The 27,316-nt window shown below is 41.2% G+C and overlaps 1 protein-coding gene across 3 annotated transcripts in view; it reads left to right on the forward strand.

Annotated features, from left to right (window-relative positions):
* The first annotated feature begins 11,097 nt into the window (after positions 1-11,097).
* Positions 11,098-27,316, forward strand: part of CCDC112 (coiled-coil domain containing 112) — a 29,365-nt gene continuing 13,146 nt past the window's right edge. For 2 of the 3 annotated variants that reach the window (XM_036101106.2, XM_036101107.2), the window contains exons 1-3: positions 11,098-11,347; positions 21,577-21,698; positions 25,465-25,586. In XM_036101106.2, coding sequence (XP_035956999.1) covers positions 11,231-11,347; positions 21,577-21,698; positions 25,465-25,586 — 361 coding nt within the window. In that variant the 5' untranslated portion in view covers positions 11,098-11,230. The remainder of the gene's footprint in view (positions 11,348-21,576; positions 21,699-25,464; positions 25,587-27,316) is intronic. The other variant, XM_036101108.2, reaches the window with a different exon arrangement.

A 27,316-nucleotide genomic window follows, 5' to 3' on the forward strand; every position in this document is an offset into this window, starting at 1 on the left:
TGCCCCATGGAGGAGGCTCCCCTGTAGATCACATCATCACACAAATAGGTCATAACCAATGGCGGCATCTGTTACGGAGGAAAAGCAGATCAGAGAGATTCCAAATCTAAATGGCGCTGGAGGTGGCCAAGGAAGGCTTCCTTGGGAGCTGACATTCAAACTGTGTCCAGAAGGTTCATGACTAATAAGATAAAGGAAGGGTGGGAGGCTCATTCCAGACTGAGCCCCTAATATATGCAAAGGGATGCTGGCGTATTCTGGGATCTGAAAGATGCCCAGGGCAGCTGGAGAGCCAGGGGAGAAAGAGAGGGAAGCAGGAAAGGTGGCCTGGGCCAGATCATGCAGGGTTTGACAGGTCATGGAAGGAGTCTGGTCACACACGGAGGAAAATAATAGATTACAGAAGGGGGACTGGGGTTGTTGGTAAAAATTAGTTCATGAACTTCAAAGTTTCTCATCTCTATTCTTTTGTTTTACCTTCTGGTGTAAGTAGGTGAGTTTTGTCTTTTTTAGATCATATGGAAATTGGTGGCATTAAAAACTATACCAGTGACTTCCACTAAAAAGAACTCTTAGATTTAGTATAACGTTTGGGAAACTGAAATCTATTTAAGTGAAACGTCAGTTGACTATATTTGAGAATCTGAATACGTGTAAATGTTTTTATTTATCTGCTATGTTTCAACTGGCATGCACCTTCCTGCCCCTATGGGTGATAGATATATCCAAATAAGGATATTCTAATTTTGATGCCTTTAGGATGAAAATATTTTTCTTTTGCAAATTCAAGTGTAGACTCTTGCTTACTGTTTCTCAGGTGACATCTGGTGGTTGAAAAGTGAAATGCAGTTTTATGTAGTTAAGTGAGGTTCTCAAATTTGAGTAGGAAATCATTAAAGAATTTGAGTTGAATTGGCTGAAGATTAATTTTGCTTAAATTTTTGGCATTGTATGATCCACAGCGAGTAGGCGTTATGGTAGGAGATGTGATGGAGAGAATGGTAGTGCTCCACTGGATTTGGATTTCAGTCCTGCTCAAACCTAACAATTAATAGCTAGATTTGATTTTGTGTTTGCTTTTCAAAAGCACTCGAAAGAGATGCTGAATGAGCCAACCGGCTGCACCCAACCATTTCCAACATAGTGAATTATGTTGAATCATTCTTGAAATCCTAAGGGGGAAAAAAATCTATTTTTCTCTTAATTCTTCTAAGGTACCTCTGGATTCCGTTCGCTAAAACTCTGCTCAACATTTTTTGCATCAGTGTTCATAATTGATTTTCGTCAGCAGTTTGCTTTGTGCTCTTGCTGTCCGTTGTTGGTAACAATCATATGGTACTTTTACTGCTAGAATTTGGAAGATTTTCTCTTTTGTCTCTGTTCTGGAACAATTTTTAAAACACATCAGAACCTATTTGTTTCCTAAGATTTGGTTAAGATTAGCCTCTGACGTCTTCTGGCCCCCGTGTTCTTTGGGAGTCTACCAATTTAACATTTTTTCTTTTTCTTTTTTTTTTTTAAGATTTTATTTATTTATTTGTCAGAGAGAGCGCATGCACAAGCAGGGGGAGTGGCAGGCAGAGGGAGAAGCAGACTCCCCACTGAGCAAGGAGCCCGAAATGGGACTCGATCCCAGGACCCTGAGATCATGACCTGAGCCAAAGGCAGACACTTAACCCACTGAACCATCCAGGCGTCCCACATTGTTTCCTTTTTCTTAGGTTTCTCATAGTTAATGTTTAGATGTTTCTCTTACCAATTTTCGTAAATTGTATTTTCTTAGAAAAATCATTCATTTCATCTCGGTTTTCAAATTTATTTGCAGGCAATTGAGCAAAATCGTCTCCTGTGATTCTTTTACTTTCCTTTGCATTTTATATTATGTATATTTGTGCTTTCTTAATTCCCAGTCAGGTTAGCTAGTAGTTTACCTATCTTAATTGGTTAAAAAAATTTTTTTAAGATTTTATTTATTTATTTATTTGAGAGAGGGAGAAACAGGCTCCTCACTGAGCAGGGAGCCCAAAGTGGGGCTTGATCCCAGGACCCTGGGATCATGACCTGAGCTGAAGGCAGCCGCTTAACCGTTTGAGCCACCAGGCGTCCCTTAATTGGTTAAATGTATTCATTGAGATCATTTCTCCATTTTAAATTTTATTATTTTCTGCTTTCACATTTCTCAATTCATTTTTCCTTCTTTCCTTTTTTGGCTGTTGATTTTTTCCCCCGTCTTCTTGGTTAATTAATTTACTTTTATTCTTTCTTATTTACTAATATAACTTTTGGCACCACGAATTTGCTTCTATTGCTTTAGCTGTATTCCATGGACACTAATATGCAGTGTTACCAGAATTTTTAGTTTTGATATCCTTGTTGGCTCTAGAGTTTTATGAGAATTTTAAAGTTTCAGGTAACAGGGTCTTTTTGTCTTCTCAATCCATTTGCTTAGTGATCAGAGAATTATATCTGCGTTATTTCTGCTTTTTTGGCATTTATTGAGGTTTTTGTGGCCTAAATATATGGTCAGTTTTTGTGAATGTTTCTTGAGAGTTAAAAAAGAAAGTACTGTCGGGATGCCTGGGTGGCTCAGTTGGTTAAGCATCTGACTTCGACTCAGGTCATGATCTGGGGGTCCTGGGATGGAGCCCCATGTGGGGCTCCCTGCTCAGCAGGAAGTCTGTTTCTTCCTCTCCCTCTGCCCCTCCCCCCACTCGTGCACGCACATGCTCTCTCTCTCAAATAAATAAATAAAAATGTAAAAAAAAAGTATTACCTCTTTTTTCAGTGAACAGAGTTCAATATATGTCAGATCTAGCTTATAAAATATATCATTTTGTCCACTCTGTATCGAAAGCCCCTTCTCTATGTTCTCCAGGTAGTCTTCCCATGGCTTGGCAGCCTTAAATGAGGAGAGTGGTTTTGCTATAGGTGTTTCACAGCTATGATCCTAAGAGAGTGAACATCCCTGCCTCCCAAGCTAAAAACCAATTGTTAGCGGAGGTGTTGATAGGCAGAGGAAACAAACCTATAAGAACCAGTCATTCATTTATACTGACCAGCAGCCAGCTCAAGCAAACACTAGGATTTACATATTTATACGAAACCAAAACCTTGTGGCGCCTGGGTGGCTCCCTCTGCTAAGCGTCTGACTCTTGGTTTCAGCTCAGGTCACAGTCTCAGGATCATGGGATCGAGCCCCACGTTGGGCTCCGTGCTTGGTGTAGAGTCAGCTTGAGATTCTCTCTCTCTCTCTAAAGTAAGTAAATAAATCAAATCTTTTTTAAAAAAGAAAACTTTACTTTTTTTCTTTCTTTTTCTTTTGATTGTACCAAGGTTTCCACCAGCTACTTCACACAGACTGATCCATATAACACCCTCTGAGCAGTCACTCAGTACAACTTATTTTCTTGCCCAAATCGGGGTGGGATGTCCACTTCCATGTATTTCCCTGTCCTTGGTGCCATGTCTTGGTGTCGACAGTCTTGCCTTGATAATGGCCCTAACATTTATAGATTCTCCTTCCAGCGAGAACAAGCCATAAAATGCTTCTGTGCACCGAATTATGCACATCACTAGACGTTTACTTTTTGTTATATTTTATAGGCACCAGTTAATGTTAAATTGGCGGCATCAGGATTATCTCAGCCTATGTGTAATAAAAATCCAAAAAAAACACAATGGTATTTAAAAAAAAAAAGCCGTGGTTTTAAAAATACATAATTGTTTTTCTCCCATAAAAAGAAGCCCAGTATACCTGCTCAAATTAATACATGACAATTATTAAAAAATTCCAACATTACGGAAGTCCCAACTACTACTTGATACTTTCTTTATTATTTTCTTGATGTACAATTTCTTAACTTCCACACTTATGTATAGGGAGATGCTTTTTATTGAAAATTCTCAAGCAAGAGTAAATACTTAATTGAAAAGTTATTTTGTTCCTATGAGCTAGAAGTTTCTGAAAAATTTCCTATACGTCCAAGGAAATACAGAGATGACACATGAGTTTCATTTTCTAGCGACCTGTAAAAGAATGACCCTGCGATAACATTTTCTGAAATTCTTTTTTTTTTCAGAAATGGTAAGTTTATGATCATCCCATGGGTTGAAATTCTCAGGGAAAAGTGTTCTTTGGGGACTAAGTGTTGCAGCCATCGAACTATCTATCAACCACACTGAAGATTTTTCATTTCCCTGAGGCTGATGTGAGGGATGCCAGCCTAGGACCCCCTTCAAACCCGACTGATGATCTTTATTGTCTACCAGCTGCCAGGAAAAAACTGATCTTCAAAAGAAGAAAAATAGACTTGGAGGTTATAGTGGTTTACAAAATTAAGTATTAATCGTAAAGGCAGGTCCAGGCTTCGTGGTCGACTCTACTATATTCAAAGCCATATTGTCTTTAAAAGTTTGTTAACTGGGGCGCCTGGGTGGCTCAGTCGTTAAGCGTCTGCCTTTGGCTCAGGTCATGATTCCGGGGTCCTGGGATCGAGCCCCACATCAGGCTCCCTGCTCCGCGGGAAGCCTGCTTCTCCCTCTCCCACTCCCCCTGCTTGTTGTGTTCCCTCTCTCTCTGTCAAATAAATAAATAAAATCTTTAAAAGAAAAAAAAGAAAAGAAAAACTTAAGTAAGGATTGGTAGGGAATACAATGATGTGGAGCAAAATCGACTGTAAGATAAACTATTATTTTCACTATTTACTGTTATAATAATAATACCTATATAATATATAATAGTATATATATAATATAATATATAATAGTAATAACTAAAAGAGTTTTTTTAGTAATAAATAGATTTAGAGGAAAAATACGTTTGCATTTAAAGACTGAACCAGGAAATACAAAAACAGTTTAAAAAGCCCATCAAGCTGGTGTGACAGGCAGTGCTAGTAACTTCTCATAGCAACCCAGATAAATACCTTTTCAGGATGTTTTGCAGGTAGGGATGGCCCCATGTGACTCAGTTATAGTTAATGATACATAAATGGAAAGCCCTCAGTAGGGCTCTTAGGAAAGCTTCTTAAAGAGGAACGGATTGGGCACCTGGGTGGCTCAGTAGGTTAAATGTCTGCCTTCAGCTCAGGTCATGATTCCGGGGTCCTGGGATTGAGTCCCCCATCCAGCTCCCAGCGGGAAGGCTGCTTCTCCCTCTCCCTCTGCACCTCCCCGCCGCTCGTGCGTGCTTGAGTGTGCATGTGTGCGCACGTGCTCTCTCTCAAATAAATAAATAAAATCTTTAGAAAAAAAAAGAAAGATTTAAAAAAAATAAAGAGGAATGGGTTCACTGTCATGCTCCTTTTGCTCTTTGCCTCTGTAGCAGACATTGTAGGGGTCGCACCTCTGAGTTAACCCATCTACACTGGCAGTTCCCACTTGGGCCCATGCCCCTTTGCTTCTTGGCTTAATGGCTTTCTCTGGGAGCTTGTTTGGTCCTTGTGTGTGGCAGCCTGTAAATACTGAAGTTTAATACCCACAGAGAAGTCTTCAACCAGAGAGTTTGGGGATTTGTTAGTTATCTCAGCTTCTCCATCCCTTGGTGGAGCAATTGTGAGGAACGTTCTGTCAGCTTCCTTAGGAGGTCCCTAGGTAGAGTGAATCTATGTGTCCCCAGCAATAACCACTAAAGCCTCTTTATAGGCTTTTCTCCCTTCCCTTACTTTCTCCACCCTCTCACTTGGCTTCTTGGGACCACCTCCCAAATAAGCCCCCTCCACTACCCAAGTCCTTGACTCATGATCTGATTTCAGGGAAACCTAAACTTGCAATCTTCTTCCTTCTTCCTAGTTGGAATATAGTCATGAGAATTAGAAGGGAAGATATACCATGATTGTAGATAATATAACAGCATAAGTGGAAACTCTAAGAGAATCACTATAAAAATAGTACCAAAACTAAGAGAGTTGATTAAAGTAGCAATATAAAAAACTAACAAAAATCTACTATCTTCATATATTCAAAGAATAACTAGTGAAATGATATGAAGGGAGGGGAAATCACGCTTATAGTTGCAATAAAAAACTTAAGAATAAACTTAAAGGAAAATATTTACTCTTCAAAGATGTGAAAGTAGACATGAACAAATGTAAAAGCATACCTTGTTCATGGTTAAGATAACTTATATAATACATATGTTAATTCTTCCCAAGTTAATAAATTTAATGTGATTTCAATAAATACCTGGATTTATTTTCCCCCAAAGTAGACTATTAATTCTAAATGAGAGGAATTAGACCTATAATATACTAAAACATTTTATAAAGACTCTATAATTTTAAAAGTGTATATTCATTGGTGCATAAATAGACACAGAATGATAGCATAGAAAATTCAGAATAGGAGCACCTGGGTGGCTGAGTTGGTTAAGGGTCCAACTCTTGATTTCGGCTCAGGTCCTGATCTTAGGGTTATGAGATTGGGGCCTGCATCAGGCACTGTGCTCAGCAGGGGTGAGGAGTCTGCTGGAGATTCCCTCTCCCTCTGCCCCTCCCTCCACTTGTGCTCGCTCTCTCTCAAGTAAATAAATAAATCTTTAAAAAAAAAAGAAAATTCAGAATAGGGCAATTATATGTGAAAAGTTAAGTGACACCTAAAATCAGTGGTGAAAATATACTGTTTTTAATAAATGTTGTTGGCATAAGTAGATAGCCATTTGGGAAAAAGCAAAATTGGATCCGTATCTCACACTGGATATCAAAATAAAATCCAAATAATCTAGATATCTACAGGTAAAAAGTGAAACCACACAAAAAAACAAGAATTCATTTCTTTACAAACTTGGAGTGAGAAAAGCCTTTCCAACTATGATTATAAATCCAGAAGCATCAAAGACAATTCTAAAATATTGACAAATTTGACTACATAAAAATAAAAAGAACTTGTTCAAAGCAAAAAAAAAAAAAAAGCAAAAATCACAAAACAAAAACCTAGAAGAAAATATTTGCAATTTATATCACAAAATTATATCAGAATCACCTAATTGATAAAGAGCTCTTTAAAAAAAAATGGAAAGAGAAGCCCAAATGCCAATGGGGAGAGAATGTGAATAGAGAGTTCAAAGAAAAGGAAAGTCGATATCCTCCCACTTGTGAAAAAAGGCTGACCTTCACTCCTAAGAAAAAGGCATATTAAAATTACTGAGAGATACCATTTTCCACCTATTCTGATTGTCAAAATCCAAAAAGTTGAAAAAATAAAGTGATAAAGAAACAGGCATCCTCAGGCTTTGCTAGTGGGAGTGCAAAATAATACAACTTCTATGGAAAGGAATTTAGCAATACCTGTGTTGTGTTTTCATTCATCTTTTGACTCAGCAATTCTACTAAAGATATGCTTCCCCAATATGAAATACTGATGAATCATTACTTTTAACAGCAAAAGATTGTAAATAACCCATACATCTATCAGTAGAGGACTGGTTGAATAAAACAATGGAGTATGATGCATTAAAAAAAAAATGAGGACGATTTCTGTGAACTGATACCAAGTGAGTTCCAGGAGATATTGTTAGGTGAAAAACGTAAAGTGTGGAGGATTATATGTAATATGTGTTATGAGCTGAATTGCGTCTTTCAAAGAGATGTTGAAGTCCTAACGCCGAGTACCTGCAAATGTGAACTTATTTAGAAATAGGATCTTTGCAGTTGTAGTCAAGGTAAGGTCCTACTGGATTGGGATGAACCCTAATCCAGTGACTGCTTATAAGAAGAGGAAAATTTGGGCACCTGGGTGGCTCACAAAACTGTCAAATACAGTAAATACTCTGATGGGCTGTCTAGTGCAGGACATAGTCTAAGGGCAAAAAGAACACAAAAATGGTTTTAAAATTTCACTCAGTAGGTTTACTGTTAGTGGACATATTAGAACTATAATTTGAAAGTACGCAATTGTTGCAAGAAAACGCAAACAAGTACTATGTTGATAGTGTAAGGAGCCAAGATTTTCAGTGCAAGAGAAAAGAAATGCAAATACAAAAGGGGTTAAGGAAAGGCAAACCTCTGATATTAAATTAGAATTGGTACAAAATGTAAGAAATGAAACCGTACAATACGAATATATTTTGTAGCTCTGATCTCTGAAAGGGCCTGGACGTGAGGACCCAGGCAGCTGCCTGACCTCGTTGCAGAGGTCTGCTCTGGTTTTCTGTTGGTGGGATTCTTAATCCCTTCTCGGAACTTCCCATCGTAACAAATCACTGAGAGTCTGCACCAGCAGGTGTCTTGCTTGTGCATGCGTTCCTTAGAGTATCCATGCTGCTGCTGCCCCTGCGGAGACCCCTGAACTGAAGTTCTTGATGGCCTGATTTCCCCTGAGGCTGCCAGATGTTTCCAGACTACCAGTTACAGGGGCTCAGGCGGTGCTATAGCAACAGACCTCATTTTGGACAAAATGTGCGTCTATAGAGAGGTTTTACCTTCACAATACACCCAAGCTGCCTACTTCCTCCTACTTAGTGGGGAGAGGAGAGGGAGCCCATCTTCTGTCTCCACATCTGCCAATGACCTTGTGCTGCAACTCTCCAGTCAGGAAGAGCCCACGCCCCTATCAAAGACGGACATTTCCCCTTGTGTCCTGGACTCCAGGGCACAGACACCCTCCACTAGTCTTCACCTTGAAACCCGACACATCTTCCAGCGACCACCTCATTTGTCTGATCACCTGTATCGCAGAACCATGGAAATCCCTGTCATTTCTATTCCTCACCTTCGATATCTCCTCAGCCCTCTCAGCGAGGCTTTGGTCCTCACCATCCCACTGCCAGGGCTCTTGCTGGGGGTGGCCGAGACTTCCCTGTTGCCAAACCCAACCAGCATTTCTGTTTTCATCTCACTCAGCCTCTGGGCGGCAGACCACACCAGGTCTGTGATCATTCTCTCTTCCAAACACTTTTTTCTTCCATAGACTTCTGGTTTTCCTCTCTTCTCTGGGACCCCTCCTTCTGAGTCTCCCTCCTCCTCCTCCTCCTCCTCCTCCTGTCCATGCACCTATGTTGGAAGGCCCTAGGACTCAGTTCTCAGATTTCAATTTCTCCTCCACCTGTGTGAGCTCATTCAGAGTTATGTAAAATATTGTCTACACGCAGGGGCACCTGGGTGGCTCAGTTGGTTAAGCATCCGACTCTTGATTTCGGCTCAGGTCACGAACTAGGGGTTATGAGATCGAGCCCCAGGTAGGGCAGGGAGTCTGCTGCAGGTTCTCTCTCCTTCTCCCTCTGCCCCTCCCCTTGCTCGAACTCTCTCTGTCTCTCTCAAATAAATAAATAAATCTTTAAAAATAAAATGAAATATTTTCTACATGCAGATGAAGACCAAAGTCACATCTTTAGCTCCAGTCTCTCTCCTGGCTCCAGAAGCATTTTATCCAGCTGCCTGTTCAACTTCTCTGCCAGGATGGTCTCTGGAGTCAGGCTGCCTAGGTTTGTATCCTTCTGTGAAAAGGAGATAATTGCAGTACCTACTTCACTGGGTTACTTAGAACAGTGCGAACACAGTAAGTGCTCAGTAAATACCCTATTTGTTTACTTGTTTAAATTCCCTAGAAGTTAGAAAGAAGGAACCTGTGTGTGTGTGTGTCCGCGCATGTGCACGCGTGTCTAACTCTACAATGAATTCTAAAGGCCTAGAACAGTGCCTGGCATCTAGTAGGAACTGGGTATTGATTGAATGAGCAAAGGGATGAATGAATGAATCCATTTCTTTAGAAGAGGAAAAGGCGGTGCGCCCCGGAACCAGGCGAATTGCCGCTGGTTGCCTGTGTTTTAACTACAGGAGTCATCTATGGCTTTTTTCCAACCTCCCGACACAGTTCTCTTTGAAATCTCTCTTCTTATTGACCAAGTGTGGCATTTCTGCCTCTGGTATCTGACAGTGTGGGTCATGCCCTGTTTCGTTTCTTTGAAAGTGTGAAATATAGTTAACTGTTCAAGCCCATAAATAAATGCTTTTTCACTTAGGCTGAGTTTCACCAGCGCTTAGTAGGAACCTAGAAAGAAGTTCTATTACGTAAAATAGCTCTATGTATCTATAGAGCTCTATCTATATATGACACAAACAAGTTTTATTTATTTATTTATTTATTTATTTATTTATTTAACTGACAGAGACAGCTAGAGAAAGAACACAAGCAGCGGGAGTGCGAGAAGGAGAAACAGGCTTCCCGCCAAGCAGGGAGCCCGATGCGGGGCTGGATCCCAGGACTCTGGGATCATGACCTGAGCTAAAGGCAGCCGCTCAACCAACTGAGCCACCCAGGTGCCCCATGACACAAACAAGTTTGACAGTAAAAGGTGGGTAGGGGAGCGGAGGTGAATGAGGGGTCTAGAAAGATGTTGCTGAATAAAAGTAGACAAGTGCACGGGAAAAGTTTACACAAACCCGCAGCGGCGCAGTGAGGCTCTGGCCGATCGCCCCGCCCCCCGGCCCCGCCCTTTTCTGTGCCCCGGCCCCGCCCTGCCCGCTCTCTGGCCCAGCTCAGAGCTCGTTCCGGCCCCGCCCCACATCTTGGCCCCGCCCCTCCCTGACCCACTCTGCACTCAGGCCCTGCCCCACATCTCGACCCCTCCAGCGCGCCCGCCTCGTCCTGAACCCCGGACTCGCTCCTTGCTCCAGCCCCGCCCAGCACTCTGGCCCTGCCTAGCATCCCCGCAGAGCCCCGCTCTGTCTCCCGACCCCGCCCCATCCCTCGGCCGCCTTGCACTTCGGCCCTCCTCCGCCCCGGCCCCGCCCCACATCTCGGCCCCGCCCCGTGCTCCGGGCCGCCCAGCCCCGCCCCACACTTCGGCCCTGCCCCACATCTTGGCCCTGCCCCTCCCTGACCGACCCTGCACACAGACATCTCCACCCCGCCTGCGCTCCCGCCTCGCCCAGAGCCCCGGCCCCGCCCCTGCTCCTGTCCCGCCCAACGTTCCGGCCCTGCTTTGCATCCCGGCAGAGCCCCGCCCCGTCCCCAGGCCCCGCCCTACATTCCGGCAGGGCCCCGCCCTGCCCGCCCTGAACTCCGGCTCGGCGGCGGCCGGCAACTTGGCAGAACCCCGCCCCGAGCCCCGGCCCCGCCCCGAGCCCCGGCCCCGCCCCATATCTCGGCCCCGCCCTGCGCCTTGGCTCTGCCGTGATCTGCGTCCCGCGGAGCTCCACCGTGCCCGGAACGGTCTGCAGGACCAGGAGCTCCCGCGGCCGGAACCCTCTGGCCCCGGGTGGCCGCTGCGGCCCGAGCAGCTTGGCGAGGAAAGATGGCCGCCCTGACGACGGTCGTGGTGGCGGCGGCGGCCACCGCGGTAGCCGGGGCCGTGGCGGGGGCGGGCGCGGCCACCGGGAGCGGAGTGGGAGCAGCGCAGGTGCCGCAACAGGTAAATCGAGACGGGCCAGAAGCCTCTCAGCCAGCGGGCGTGGGCCTGACTGAGGGGGCTGTGGGTGCCGGGGGCGGGACGGGGTCCCGGCCCTCGCCGAACAGGTGTCCTCTGCAGCGCGGTTCCGCAGGCGGGAGGCGCGGCGCTCGCCTCCCTTTGCTCGCGGCCTGGCCCACGCCCGGCGTTGTGCTTTGTTAGCTTGTGCGTTTAACTGCTTCTCCAGAGCCACCTCCATGTGGTTTTGGAATCGAGGAAAGATCTGGGTGGAAACCCGGGCTCTGCCGCTTCTTAGCCTTGTGATGAGAACATATCCTCTCCGCGACTCAGTGCCTTCTGCAAAAACTGGATCCGGTAACTGCACCTTACGGAGCCGCGGTCCTTGTGTCTGGGAAGGCCCTTGGCACGGTGCTTGGTTGGAGAGCGATTCGGTGCCCAGGAATTGGCTGCTTTGTTACTGTACCTGCGTTGGGAACACAAGGAGGAATAAATACGGGGTGGTCCGAGGCCGATGTGTTTCCAGAGATCTGCCTCGGACCCCTTTGTCTGGCAGCATGGACCACAGGATCCTCAAGAGTGGTTGGATCCAGTTGCTTAAGCCAAGACCTTCACTGCTCTCATTGTCTCACAGCCCACACCCAAAGCGTGGGCAATTCCTCCATGTTCTACCTGCAGAGTAAATCAGGAATCCCACTCTTCACACCTCCCAGTGCCACTGTCTTTGTCCACGCCATCATTTCTCCCTGGCTGAAATAACTTTCCTAGTTGGTTTCTGTTCTAACAGTCTTGTCTTCCTAAAGTATTCACAACAGCCAGGGTGATTCAGTCCAGTAATGACACTCTTCTGCTCAGAACCCTCATAGTCAAAGCCAATGTCCATGGTCTACAGGGCCTGTGAGCTACCCCCACCATCTCCCTGTTAGCTCTTCTCCAGTCCCCTGCTCTAAGTCGGCTGCAACCATACCCGCCTCCTGGTTGACCCTCAGAGAGGCCTAGTTCTCTCCTACCTTATAAGCTTTGTAATTGCTGTTCCCTTTGCTTGAAATGCTCTTCCCTCCTGGTTCTATGGCTAGTTGTGTTTCTTTCACTTAACTTTGTTCAAATGCCATCAGCTCAGTGATTCTTTTCATGACCTCCCTAAGCTGAATCCCCTTACCGAGCATGCCCTGTTCCCTTTTCTGGTTTTATTTTGCTCCATATCACTTATTACTATATGCTCAATTACATATTTTCATTTTTCTCCACACCTCTGCCCCCTCCATGGGAATGTAAGCTGTAGGAAGGCAGAAACGTTTGGAAGTCTTTTTCACTATTGTGTTCCCAGTTCCACTCTTGAGTTTAGTCCTGGAACATAGTAAGCACTCGCTAAATATTTGAGGATCAATCCAAACCTAAAGGAAGGCCGTTGTGAGCTGAGGACAGGTTCCATCTTTTTCTTCCTATAAGGGAGTATAGCGATTTTCTGTCTTTACTTGTATGAGCTCAGGAAATTCCACCTCAGGCAAATGTTTTCACACATCCTCTGTAATTCTCTTTATTATTCTAACTCTGGCCCAAATGTCTCGGGGGGAAAAAAGTAAAATATATAAAAATACATAATGCATAAAATATTTTAAAGATAACTTTTAACATTTTGTTTAATGTATGATCCTAGTGGTTTAGCCATCTTTCTGGCTTTCTCCATGAAACCTTTCTGGCTTACTCTGGTTCAAATTCTTATAACCGTGTTTTGCCTCCTGGTTTGCATTTCTCACAAGTTGCGTAATATTGTTATTGATGAACCTTTTTATCACTCCCTTCTGGTGATCCTCAGAGGTTTGCCTTTCCAGGGCATGGACCAAAATCATCTATGGAGCTGTTTCAAATGTTTTATCTGTTCCCGACGTTTAGCAAAGTCTGGAGATGTTTTTGGTTGTCAGGACCAGGGCAGGGATGGGTTGTGTGGGCTACTAGCATCTAGCGAGTAGAAGCCGAAGGACAGCCCCCCACAACAAAAAAATTATCTAGTCCAAAATGTCAGGCGTGTTGAGGTTGACACCCTGCTTTCTGTGCTCTCATCATTTTAGGGAAGGCGGAGCCTCGTAGTTGATGACGACAACAGTAACAGAGTAGATTCTCGAGGGTGTTTGGACTTTAAACAAGGAATTAGAATCACAGCTGTACCATATTGAGGTTTTTGAGGATTTTAACTATATGTTATCCATCTTTGGACTTCCCTCAGTATACCACACACATACCTACACACTCAAATTCTCAGCCTACTGTTGAACTTGAATATTTGTCGTATGATTGAGTGAATGAATATTCCCACTGACCCTAATAGTGAAACCAACTAATGTTTTCTTGAGGAGAGATTTTCCTGATGACAACCTCATGATGTAAGAGATGTTCACTAAAATACTTGAAAGTCCTGTATTAGTCTGTTAGGGTATCCATAACAAAATACCACAGACTGGGTGGCTTACACAATAGAAGTTAATTTTCTCACAGTTCTGGAGGCTAGAAGTCCAAGATCAAGGTGCTGCCAGGATTGTTTGGTGGTGTAAGGTCTCTCCTTGGCGTGTAGATAGCTGCCTTCTCATGTGTCCTCAGGTGGCCTTTCCTCTGTGCACGCGTAGAGAGAGAGATCACCGATGTCTCCTCCTCTAGTCCTGTTGGAATAGGACCTCACCCTTATGACCTCATTTAACTTTATTACTTTCTTAAAGGCCCTATCTCCAAATATAGTCACAAAGGGGGGTTAGGGCCTCAATGTATGAATTGGGGGGGGAACATAAATTAGTCTATAACAGTTCTTTTAAGTTATTTTGGAGAAATTATCTTTGAGGTTTTAGAAACATTTTATATTTTATTTTATTCTACAACCTCCTTAGGGTGTGGAACCCTATAAATTTCTTACCCATATTGAAAAGTAATACCATGCCCTGTCTGTCCTTTCTAATATTTGCATATTACTTGTTTTGTTTTGTTGTGTTTTCTTTTTAAGATTTATTTATTTATTTGAGAGAGAGACAGAGATAGAGAGCACGAACAGGGAGGAGAGGGAGAAGCAGGCTCCCCGCTGAGCAGGGAGCCTGATGTGGGGCTCCATCCCAGGACGCTGGAATCATGACCTGAGCCAAAGGCAGACGCTTAAATGACTGAGCCACCCAGGTGCCCCAAGTATATTATTTGTTGATAATCCCCCTCACTATTGCCTTTCAAGACTGAAGACCACAAATCTCTGTACCTTCCTCTCAAATGCCATTTCCCTCTTAATCATTTTAATACTTGAATTATGAGTTTTTAAAGGTATTTCTAACAGTGTCACACTAATGTATGGCTCTGCTTTAAACCATGATAGGGCTGTGTCTTCTGTTTTGTTTTGTTTGTTAAGTGAACTTCCCTCTGATGGCCTACATGTTAGGGCCCTTGGCTGCTTAGAGTAGTCCTTCAGTAATAACTACATTCCTTCTCTGACTTGACATGATTATTCACAAGGAATTTCCTCTAGAAGATCACACACATGCATAGGGTTATGTCCATGTTTAGGTGTGGTAGGCTGAATAATGGCCCCCTCAAGCATATTCACATTCTAATCCCCAGTACCTGTGACCCTGTGACCTTGCATGGTTAAAAGGGACTTTGCAGATGTGATTGAATTAGGTATCTTAAAATGGGGAGATTATCCTGGATTATCTGTGTAAGCCTAATGTATTCACAAAAGTCCTTATAAGAGGAAGGCAGAAGGATCAGAGCCAGTGGTAGGAGATGTGACAAGGGAAGCAAGAGGATGCAGTGATGTGAGGAAGGGGCACGAGCCAAGGATGAAGGTGGCTTCTAAGAGCTGAAAAAAAGTGTGGAAGTAGATGCTCCTCTGAAGTCTCCAGAAGGAGCACAAACCTGCCAACACCTTAATTGTAACTGGGCCTCCAGAACTGTAAGAGAATAAATTTGTGTTGTTTAAGCCAGCAAGGTTGTGTTAAACTAACCTGTAGTAAGTTGTTGCAGTAGCAGTAGGAAACCAGTACACCAGGGAGGATCTGAGAAAGCCCTAAGCCTTCATCTTTGGCTGGCCTTGAAGCTCTGTGCAAGTGACGAAGGCTAAGGTTGACTTGCAAACTGCCTGCCTCCATGTCGAAGCTTCATGTCCTGGTATGCACACAGACCCCCTCAGCAAGGGCTGGGAGATGTATTGGTTCACGGCAGCTAGGAAGACCTCTGACCAGTCAACCATTAGGTGACAACTGAGCTAACCAAGCAGAGGTTTCATTGCCACGCAAACAAACAATATAGACTTTGCAGAATCAGTGCAGGAAGTTGACTAAACAAACGGCAACAACAACAAAGCTTGGGGTTGGAAGAGAATCTCAGTTTCAGAGTTAAATTATATTTTCTTAATATAATTGTTATATTTATAATATAATAATTATATAGCAATATAATATTTAATTATATTAACCAAATTATAGTTTTTAAACATCAAGTTTTTAACAAAAAAAAATGAGACATGCAAAAAACCAGGGAGGTATGGTTCACACACAAGAGAATTTTTTTTTTAAGTGGTAAAAAGAAGCTATCTCAAAAGAAGACGAGATATTGGAAATAATAGACAAAAACTTTAAATAAGCTGTTTTAAATTCATTCAAAAAACTAAAGGAAACCATGGCTACAGAATTAAAAGAAAGCATGAGGATAGTTTCTCACCAAATTAAAAATACCTATAAGGAGATTAAAATTGTTTTAAAAAATCAAATAGAAATTCTGGAGTTAAAAAGTACAGGAACTCAAATGAGAAGTTCATTAGAGGGCCTCAGCATCTGATTTGAGCTTCCAGATTCAAGGAAACTTGAAGATAGGCCAATTCAGATTATCCACACTGAGGAACAGAAAGAAAAAAAGGAAAATGAACAGAGCCTCAGAGTCCTGTGAGACATCATGAAGGTCATACATACTGAGAGTCTCAGAAGGAGAGGAAAGAGAAATGGGGAGGGGCAGAATATTAGAAGAAATAATGGCTGAAAACATCCCTAATTTTTTTTTTAAGTAGGCTCCACAGCCAGTGTGGAGCCCAATGTGGGGCTTGAACTCACGATGACCCTGAGATCTAAGACCTGAGCTGAGATTGAGAGTCAGAGGCTTAACCGACTGAGCGACCCAGGTGCCCTGAAAACTTCCCAAATTTGATGAAAAATATTAATCTACATATTGTTAGAGCTTGATGAACTCCAAGTAGAGTAAACTCAAGAGATCATACCTGGACACTTCATAATCAAACTGTTGGAAGACAAAAACAACAAAAAACTTGAAAGCACCAAAAGAGAAGCAATTCAGCACATACAAGGAATCTTCAATAAGATTAACAGCGAACTTCTCATCAGAAACCTTGGATTCCAGGGGCGCCTGGGTGGCTCAGTCATTAAGCGTCTGCCTTCGGCTCAGGTCATGATCCCAGGGTCCTGGGATCGAGCCCCACATCGGGCTCCCTGCTCAGCAGGAAGCCTGCTTCTCCCTCTCCCACTCCCCCTGCTTGTGTTCCCTCTCTCGCTGTGTCTCTCTCCATCAAATAAATAAATAAAATCTTTAAAAAAAAAAATGAAGTAGGGGCACCTGGGTGGCTCAGTCATTAAGCGTCTGCCTTCGGCTCAGGTCATGATCCCAGGGTCCTGGGATCGAGCCCCACATCGGGCTCCCTGCTCTGCGGGAAGCCTGCTTCTCCCTCTCCCACTCCCCCTGCTTGTGTTCCTGCTCTCGCTGTGTCTCTCTCCATCAAATAAATAAATAAAATCTTTAAAAGAAAAAAAAAAACAAACAGAAACCTTGGATTCCAGAAGGCAGTGGGATGACATAGTCAAAGTGCTGAAAGAAAAGGACTGTCAACCAAGAATTCTATGTCCACCAAAATTATTCCTTAAAAATGGAAAAATTAAGACATTTCCAGACAAACACTAACATATGCCAGCATATATGCCTTACAGAAAGTATTAAAGGAAGTCCTTTAAACCGAAATAAAAAGACTACATAAAAATTCAAATCCACATGAAGAAGAGGATGAATAAAGAGTACTGGTAAGTAAACAGGGAGGTAAATATAGAAGTCAGTATAAATATATTTTTTTGTTTCCTAACAAACTTTTTTCAGAATATAGAGGAGGGAACATTTTTCAACTCATTCAACATTTTTCAACTCATTATTTTTACCCTGATACCACAATCAGACAAAGAAAACACAAGAAAGAAAATAACAAACTAGTATTTCTTATGAATATAGATGCAAATTTCCCAACAAAATACTAGCAACCCAAATCTAACAACATATGAAAAGGATTACATACCATGATCAGTTGGGATTTGTTCCAGACATGCAAGGTTAGTTCAGCACATGAAAATCAATCAATGTAATACAACTTATTAATAGAATAAAGGACAAATTACATGATCATCTCAATAGATGTAGAAAGAGCAATTTACAAGATCCAACACCTTTTTGTGATTAAAACAAACATTCAACAAACTAGCAATATAAGGGAACTCCTCAATCTGATACAGGCATCTATAAAATGCCCACCGCTGATTTAATGACAAAGGATTAAAAGCTTTCCACAGGGGCACCTGGGTGGCTCAGTCAGTTAAGCGTCTGCCTTCGGCTCAGGTCATGATCTCAGGATCCTGGGATCAAGCCCCGCGTCGGGCTCCCAGCTCAGCGGAGAATCTGCTTCTCCCTCTCTCCCTGACCCTCCTCCCTGTTTGTGTGCTCTCTCACTCTCAAAATAAAAAAATAAATAATAAATAAATAAATAATAAAAAATTTAAAAAAATTTTTTAAAAAGCTTCCCACATAAGATAATTATGGAACAAGACAAGAATGTCCATTCTCACCACTTATTCACTGGAGATTCTAGCAAAGGCAATTAGGCAAGAGAAACAAATTGGAAAAGAAGTAAAACTATCCTTATTTGCAGGTGGCATGATTTGTGTATAAAAAATTTAAAGGATCCATGTAGAAACTACTAGAGCAAATAAATTCAGCAAGATTGAAGGATAAAAAAGCAATCAATAAAAATCAGTTTTAATTCTATATACTAGCAATGGGCAATTCAAAGTGGAATTAAGAAAATAATTCTGTTTACAGTAGTATCACAAGAATAAAGTACATAGGAATGTAAATTCATTGTTAAATTACAAAAGAAGTACAAAGCTTATACTCTAAAAATTCCAAAACATCATTGAAAGAAAGGAAAGAAGATTTATACATCATTGGATATTTTAGGTTTATGAATATGAAGAGTTAAGACAGCAATACTCCCCAGATTGATTTACAGAGTTAAAATCCCTGTGAAAATCTAAGTTGTCTTTTTGTGCATACATTGATAAACTGATCCTAAAATTCATATGGGAAATGCAAGGGTCCCAAAATAGCCAAAACAATCTTGAAGAACAAAGTTGGAGGACTCATACTTCCTAATTTCAAAACTTACTACGAAGCTATAGTAATCAACTGTGTGGTACTGGCATAAGGATAGACATACAGATCAGTGAGAGTTAAGAGGTAAACCCTATGTTTAAGGGCAGTTGACTTTCAACAAGCGAGCCAAGATAATTCAGTAAGGAAAGAAGATTCTTTTCAACAGGTGGTGTTGGAATAACTGGGTATGTACATACAAAACAGTGAAGTTGGACTCCTGCCACACACCATATATAAACATTAACCCTAAATGGATGGAGACCTAAATATAAGAGATAACACATTTGTGAATATCTTAAAAACCATGACCTTTGAATGTTTGTGAATATCTTAAAATTCATGACCTTTGAATGTTTCTTCTGTAGGATATCTAATGCACAAGCAGCCCAAGATAAAATGGATAAATTGGGCTTTATCAAAATTGAAAATATTTGTGCTTTGAAGGATATTATCAAGAAAATGGAAAGACGGCTCAGGGAAATTGGGAAGGTATTTGCAGGTCTTTTATCTGAAAAGGGAGTTATATCCCCAATATATAAAGAATGCTTCCAACTCGACAATAAAAAGACAACCCGATTTTTATTTATTTTTTTTGATTTTTTAAAGATTTTATTTACTTGAGAGAGAGCGTGCATGAGCTGGGAGAGTGCTGAGCAGGGAGCCTGACGTGGGGCTCGATCCCATGACCCTGGGATCATGACCTGAGCCAAAGGCAGATGCTTAACCAACTGAGCCACCCAGGCACCCCAACAACCCAATTTTTAAAATGAGAAAATAAAACATAGAGTTAACCTATGATCCAAAAATTCCACTGTGAATTGTATGCTCAAGAGGAAGTATATTCATACTAAAACTTGTACACAAATGTTCATAGTAGCATTATTCATATTGGCCAAATAGTGCAAATAACCCATTGTCCATCAGCTGATGAATGGATAAACCAAATACAGTAGATCCATACAATAGAATATTATTCAGATATAAAAAGAAATGAAGTACAGATTTATGGTACAATGTAGATGAATATTGAAAACATTATGCTAAGTGAAAGAAGCCAGACATAAAAGGTTACACATTGTGTGATCCCATTTATGTTAATTGTCCAGAACAGGCAAATCCATGGAGTCAAAAATAGATGAAATGATTGCCAGAGGCTTGTAGGGAAGAGGGGTGGAAGTATGATGGGTATGGGATTTCTTTTTGGTATGATGGAAATTTTCCGGAATTAGATAGTAGTGATTTTGCACACATTTGTGAATATCTTAAAAACCATTGAATTGTACACTTTAGATGGATATACAATATGGTAATGTGAATTGTATCTCAGTGAAAAAAATATTTCCTGAATTCATTACTTTTTTTTTTTTTTTTTTTTTAGCTTGCGCCTAGGAATGTAAAGCCTTGTTTCCTTTCTGTCTCATCTACATCAATCTGTCAGCGATTCCTCTTGGTTATAGATGCAAAATCTATTTAGTCTTACTTCATTTTTTTTTCAAAGATTTTATTTATTAATTTGACAGAGAGAGACACAGCGAGAGAGGGAACACAAGCAGGGGGAGTGGGAGAGGGAGAAGCAGGCTTTCCGTGGAGCAGGGAGCCCGATGCGGGGCTCGATCCCAGGACCCGGAGATCACGACCTGAGCCGAAGGCAGACGCTTAATGACTGAGCCACCCAGGTGCCCCTACTTCATTTTTTTTTTAAAGATTTTATTTATTTGAGAGAGAGAGAGAGAGAGAACAGGGGGGAGGAGCAGAAGGGGAGGGAGAGGGACAAGCAGATTCTGCACTGAGCCTGGAGCCAGACGTGGGACTCAATCCCAGGACCCGGAGATCCTTCTTTTTCTATCCGCGCCACGCCAGTGGTCCTAGACACCATCATTCCTCATCTGTTCCAGCTACTTCCTTGATCCTTCTGCTTCCAGTCCTGCTTTACCTCCTCCCCCACCTCCCGCCAATTTATTCTCCGAAAATGGCCAGAAAGAATTTCTTCAAAAATTACATGTGTCGTGGTATTCTCCTGCTCAAAACTCTTGAGTAAAATCCAGACTCCCCAAGTGACTTAAAATGCCAATGTGATAGGCCACGTACCTGCCTGTCTACCTTCATCTCCTACGAAGCTCCCCACCTTTACTAACATCATGTCACCTTAGCTCTTCCTCTGCTTGACCCAGCCACGGTCTCTCCTGCCCTGCGACTTCTGCACCCTCTGGGCCCTCTGCCTGGGACCCCTTCCCCTACTATTTTTGACGTGGCTGGCTCCAGTCTTCCTTAAGTGTCATCCCCTCAATAGAACCTCTGTGGCCGTTCTTACTGAAAAAAACAGTCCTTTAACCCATTATCTCCATCTCAGTCCTGTTTATTTCTTAAGTAGCACTTATTGCAATTGGTGTTTTTTTAATTAATGTTTGTTTACCCTTTTTGTGGTAAATCTGTTTCCCTCACCAGACTTTCAGCCCGGGGCCATATTGATGTGGGTCATCATTGTTTCTGTGGTGTCTAGCGCACCACATGTCATGTCCTAAGTGTTCCATATGTATTGCTAAATGACTGAAAGAATTAGATCTTTTTGTAAAAATCCCCAGAGGCTTAATATTTCTTAATTTAGCATTTTAAGGTAGATATTCCTTCTTCCACAAATATATTTTTAAAAATTAAATAAGACAGGCCCCCAGATTATCCCCCAAGAGACTTCATTATTATTACTGATGCTTTCTCTCTGAGAAAAATTCTGCCTTCATGTCTTGCCATTTTTATTATTGATGGTAAATTTGTTTTTGTTCTCTGTGTAGAATGATAGCTGTTTCGGTACTTCAGGTGGGATTCGTCCTTTTCACCTTCAAAACTGGAAGCAGAAAGTTAGTCGGACAAAGAAAGCAGAGTTCATACGCACAGCAGAAAAATTTAAAAATCAGTAAGTATAAGAACATTATCTTCAATTAACATTACTAGCCGTGTTTTTGTGGACAGTATGGAGTTAATTCTACTCTACCCTCTCCAGTCCCACATTAAGTTACAAAATTCTAGTCACTGGCTTTCCCGAGATGAATGAGAAAGGCAGGGGTATGAAAAAGACAAATGATAACAGACTATTTAATATAAAGTTTTAAGTAGAGTTATTTTCACATATTATTTTGAATCTGTGTTTTAAGGGAAACAAAACAGTTATTTCTTTAGATCGCATACGTCAGTACATTTTCATTGCCCAACGTAAGCACTTGGTAACTATTTTTGAGGGAGTTAATAGTTTTAATAAAGAGTCTGTATCCTCAAGTTATTTTTCTTGAAATGGCCTTTTAATTGATCTCCCTCCCTTGGTCTCCCCTTTCAGATCTGTCTTGCACATCATGACTAGAGTAACTGAGAAGTTGCCATTTATTTTAACTTTTAGTGTATGTGTATTTTTTTTCTTTTAATAGCCAGTGATATCTGTTGAATATTCAACATTGTCAGCAGTACCATGATATGATAAATATTGTGCAGGATGATCAAAAGCATTAGAACTCATACCACCCAACCCTACCCTGCAGCTGAGAGCTTTTTACAAACACTGCTTTGAATTTGTACAATATCAATTTGCTAAAGAAATCAGGAGAAATGGAGCCTGTTGTAAGGAATGGTCTCAGGCCCTGGATTAGTGGCAGTTCTGTTTAGAAATTCTGCCAACAAAAAAGGATACTGTTTAAATTGAGAAACGTTGGGGCGCATGGGTGGCTCAGTCGTTAGGCGTCTGCCTCCGGCTCAGGTCATGGTCCCGGGGTCCTGGGATCGAGCCCCGCATTGGGCTCCCTGCTCAGCGGAAGCCTGCTTCTCCCTCTCCCACTCCCCCTGCTTGTGTTCCCTCTCTCGCTATGTCTCTCTCTGTCAAATAAATAAATAAAATCTAAAAAATAAATAAATAAATAAATTGTGAAACGTTATACCATACTGTAGCTTTGGGAGATTGAATGCTCTCCGCATTGATATAATGCTTATATTTTTAATAGTCAGAATTTGGGAAAATACAATTTTATTTTATTTTTTATTTCGAAAATGCATGACTTTAGGTAGGACTGGACTGTAGGTTAGGGTTCTGGCTCATGTTTGTCCCTAGATAGGTAATCGGCCAAGTGGTTAATGGCCATGTCTATAGCAAACCAGTAGATTATGGTGGTGTAGAGACTTTTTTTACCAGTATATGTTGGTTTTGCAGCTCTGATTAGGCTTTCTTCATCTTGTTATAAAATTTTGGAAAAACTCATGGAAAGAGTATTAGAAAAACCCGTTAATAGAGTGTCTCTGGCCAACAATTTTCGTTGAATACAAAAAAACATGGTTCAGAATATAATTCTGATTTTTTTTTAGCATAGGTAATAATATATTCACATGGTTCAAAAATCAACACACATTGAGGGGTACACAGTGGAAAGTCTCTGTTTCACCCCGGGCCCCCGCCACCCACTTCTCTTCCCTTCAGATAGCCACTATTTTTAGTTTCTTTTGTATCCTTCCACAGGATTTTTATACGCTTAGGAGGAAAGAAAAATACATATTCAGATTTTTCCTTTTTTATATAAATGGGAGCATACTGTACACACTACTCTGCATCTTAATTTGTTTTGTTTTATTTTTAACTTAAGAGTATACCGAGGAATTGTTGATTTTGTCAGACAGGATCATGGCATTATAGTTAAGTATCCATAATCTCCAGAGATGCACACTCAGGTATGCTGGGGTGAAATTATATAATGTAGTGGATTTACTTTAGAATGCTTTAGTAAAAGGGAGAGAGAAAGAGAGATTAAAAAGGAGAAGAGCTAGGTGAACCGAGAGAGGTCTAATTGTCAAAGAAGAGTGGTGTGAGGGTACGTAAGGGGAGTCACTGGATCACTCTCTACTTTTGGTTGTGTGACTAACATTTTCATATAAAACCTTTGTTAGAAGAAGAGTGTATCTCGGGAGCTCTTTCCCTGTCAGCACACAGAACCTGGTACTGCTTTGCTGTATTCCAGGGCGTGAATGCACCGTAATTTATGTAACCTGCCCCATAGTGATGGACATTTAGGTTATAGTCAATCTTTGGCCATAACGAATCACAGTATCTACATAGGTCCACATCATTTTGTGTATGTGTTAGTGCATCTTTAGGAAAAATTCCTAGAGGTAGAAATGCTCAGTCAAAGGCACATGGGTTTGCAGATGTAATAAATATTGCCAAACAGCGCTCCACAGGCAATTTGCAATTCCACGAATAATGTGTGAGAGGACCTATTTCCCCACAGTTTTGTCAACAGAATATGTATTTACACTTGTGATTTTTGCCAGTCTGATAGGTGTACGATGTTACTGTGGTCTAGTTTTACTTTGCATTTCTCCTATTATGAGTGAGGTTGAGCATCTTTTCCTGTGTTTAGCTATTTGTCTCCATTAGTACATTTTGAATGTCTTTACAGGTGAATATTTCTAATCCAGGAATCACAAAGCATAACTTACTGTCCTAGCATATCCCCTGTACATGTAGACATTTCTGTCTGATCCTATAATTTCCCTCACCTGCAACCAGAGCCTAGATGGGCTTCCCAGTCCTCAGCACAGGACTCCAGTAGCCATGCTCAGTCCTTAAGACTTGATATGTAGACTGAGATCTATTTGACAGCTCTGTGCTACCCTTTGCTTCCTCTCCCAAGCCCACATACTACGGTATGATCTTCTTAGCCTTTGAGGCAGCCAGGTAGGGCCCAGGGGAGTCCCATCTGTTTACCCCACTGAACTTTATAAATACTGACTTTTTTTTTATGGATGGCAAATTGGAAAATATTGGGAAACTCTCTCTTAGATAGTTACCCCTCAGGTTGTATGAAATTAAGTCAATGGCCCGAGACGTTCCACCATTCATTAAATACAGGATTCCTGGAGAAGAATTTGTGTTGATTTCTGGAAGAAGAAAATAAATTTCTTTGCCCAACCAGAAACTCTTCTTGCTAGTATCTGTTTTGTCTTACCCAAGGGTTCAAGCTAGCATTAGAACTCCTTACTGGTAGATGGACTAGATCCAAGGAGCAAAAATGACACAGAAGAAGCTTTGAAGTCCTTGTAGACGATATCCCTAATTATACCAAAATTCCTGTCTATGTAGATCGTTTGCTTCTTGAAATTTTAGTTTTATTAATTATGTTAATAACACATTTCTGTAGTACATAGTTACTACGTGGAGGTGTGCCCTCATATAATTTAATCACAGCCCTGCTTAGGTAGTAGAGAGCTGCCATACTCACATTTTAGTGAGGAGGAGGTTCACCCCAGGAGAGGGGAAAGGTCTTGGCTCCGTTTACAGACTAACTCTATCTCCTGTGGAAGGCAGGCGTCAGCAATGGTGGCCGCTTTGAGGCCACAATAAGACTGAGTTGGAATCAAGAGCCAAATTGCTATTGTATTTTCAAAGCCAGTGCATGACTGCCTTTTCTGAAACTCACATTTTGTAATTTAAACAGCAATTCAAATTACTCATGATTATAGTTGAACTTGACTCTTTTCTAACTACTACTTTGACTCCTTAGCCTTATTAATTCTCGTAATTATATTTGGGCTCCTTAGATGAATTAATCCATCCATAAGTACTGATTATAATGAGTGTCTTCATATTTTAAACAATTAAAAATATATTTAAATCACATTGATGCCATTTGTTTCTTTTCCTAAAGAGTTATTAACATAGAAAAAGATAAACACAGTCATTTCTGCAACCAAAAAAGTGACTTCAGAAGTGAGCATAGTATGCTGGAAGAATTGGAAAATAAATTGATTAACAGCAGGAAAACAGAAAGTAAGTTGAGTTCATGATGAGCTACAAACTGTTGAGTGACATCAAGTTGTAGTTGTTTTGCTTTGTCTTTGTGCTTTGACTGTGTTATATTCTCCATCAAAATACTTTCTAGTTGGTAATAAGTCTGTCTTTTAGGGATTTGTATCTCTTTTTTCAGGTCGCTATTTGGTCATTCGAACTGGATTGTTTTCTATGTACATTTCTTTGTCTTTAAGAGGAAAAAGAGGGTTTTGTTTTTTGGTTGCCAAACCAATTAATGCTATTAAAATTTCTTAAAATGAAGGGAAATCGGTTCCTGGGCTTTCTAGTCTTAGCTCATCAGCCTGGTATTGTTGACTGAATAGGTCAACATCAGTGGATGCAGAAGCTAGATCTCGTAGTGGTATGAAGTGGGGAGGCACACAGCTGCTCAAACCTGCGTTCACTTGTCTGTGATAGAAAGCCTACCATTTCCGCCTCAGGGGAGCGGTCTGTGCATCCAGTGAGGTAATATATGTGAAAGTACCCTATAAAGTGCACAATGAATATGTTCTGTTGTTGGTTACAAATATTCATCATTGTTAACAGTGTACTAAATGTTGCCCTTAAGAAAAGGATTCTGTAAAAATATATTGTTTTGTTGTAGATTTTATATGTTGCAAAATTTTTATGTTAGAATGAAAAAAACTGCTTAGTATTACATAAAGGAAACATAATGGTTATCAGCTAAGCCTTATGAACCTTAAGACTTATATAAAAATTACACTGCCTCTACTCCTTTATAGTCAGTTAAAAGAAATTCTTAATAAATGCTTTCTTTCAGAATATACGACTGTAGTATTGTAAAAAGTCATCTTCTGTCAGGTGGTGGCAAGAATCATTCTTCCTCTTCTGTTGGGATGACAGCAGGACCTAATATAATTACCAAATGTCCAGTTCTCCTCTTTGATTTATGGAGACATCTAAACATCCCTAGTTTAATATTTTTTACTTTCTCTTAGTTCTTTAATAGATGACTAAGAAACTGATCTCTTTTTTTTTTAAAGATTTTATTTGTTTGTTTGTTTATTTATTTATTTTAGAGAGAGAGCAAGAGTGTGAGCAGGGGGAGGGGAGGAGGGAGAGAAAGAATCTCAAGCGGACTGTCCGCTGAGCCAGAATCAAGAGTCAGACCCTTAACTGACTGAGCCCCCCAGGCGCCCCGAGACTGATCTTTCTATCTCTTGATCATGCCATCGTCGGAGTGTCTCCCTTCTGTGCATTCCCTTTTGTAAGGCAACTTTATTTCTATCTTTTCATTTCCCATTATTGTACAGCTTTGCCTCTCTTTATTCACACTTGGTGTTCATCTTATCTAGGAGAGGAAGGAATGCGCTGTCCCAGTATAAGTTTTTAGACGTTTCTTCTTGCCATATTACAACTTAGAAGTAGTAAATACCTTTTCCTTGCCTCAAATATCATACCACAATTTTGGCCTGTGTTTATGTAATACTGTACTTAAAGGTTGGCCCATACATACTGTCAGTTCCAAATGAATAATTAAGGGATCATTTGCCCTATTGCAGTATCACTGTAGTTGATCAAACTGTGACAAAAACAAAATAACAGAACTGTTTCCTACTTACTACACTTCGCTAGAGAAGTTGCCCAACCTACATTTCCAACAGTGAATGAATGAAATCCTATAAAATACATTAGACATGTTTCTGCTTTTATGGAACTCTTGAATTTTAATAGAAAGCAGAACAAAT

Source organism: Halichoerus grypus, chromosome 2, assembly GCF_964656455.1.
Source record: "Halichoerus grypus chromosome 2, mHalGry1.hap1.1, whole genome shotgun sequence".
Classification (NCBI taxonomy): domain Eukaryota; kingdom Metazoa; phylum Chordata; class Mammalia; order Carnivora; family Phocidae; genus Halichoerus; species Halichoerus grypus.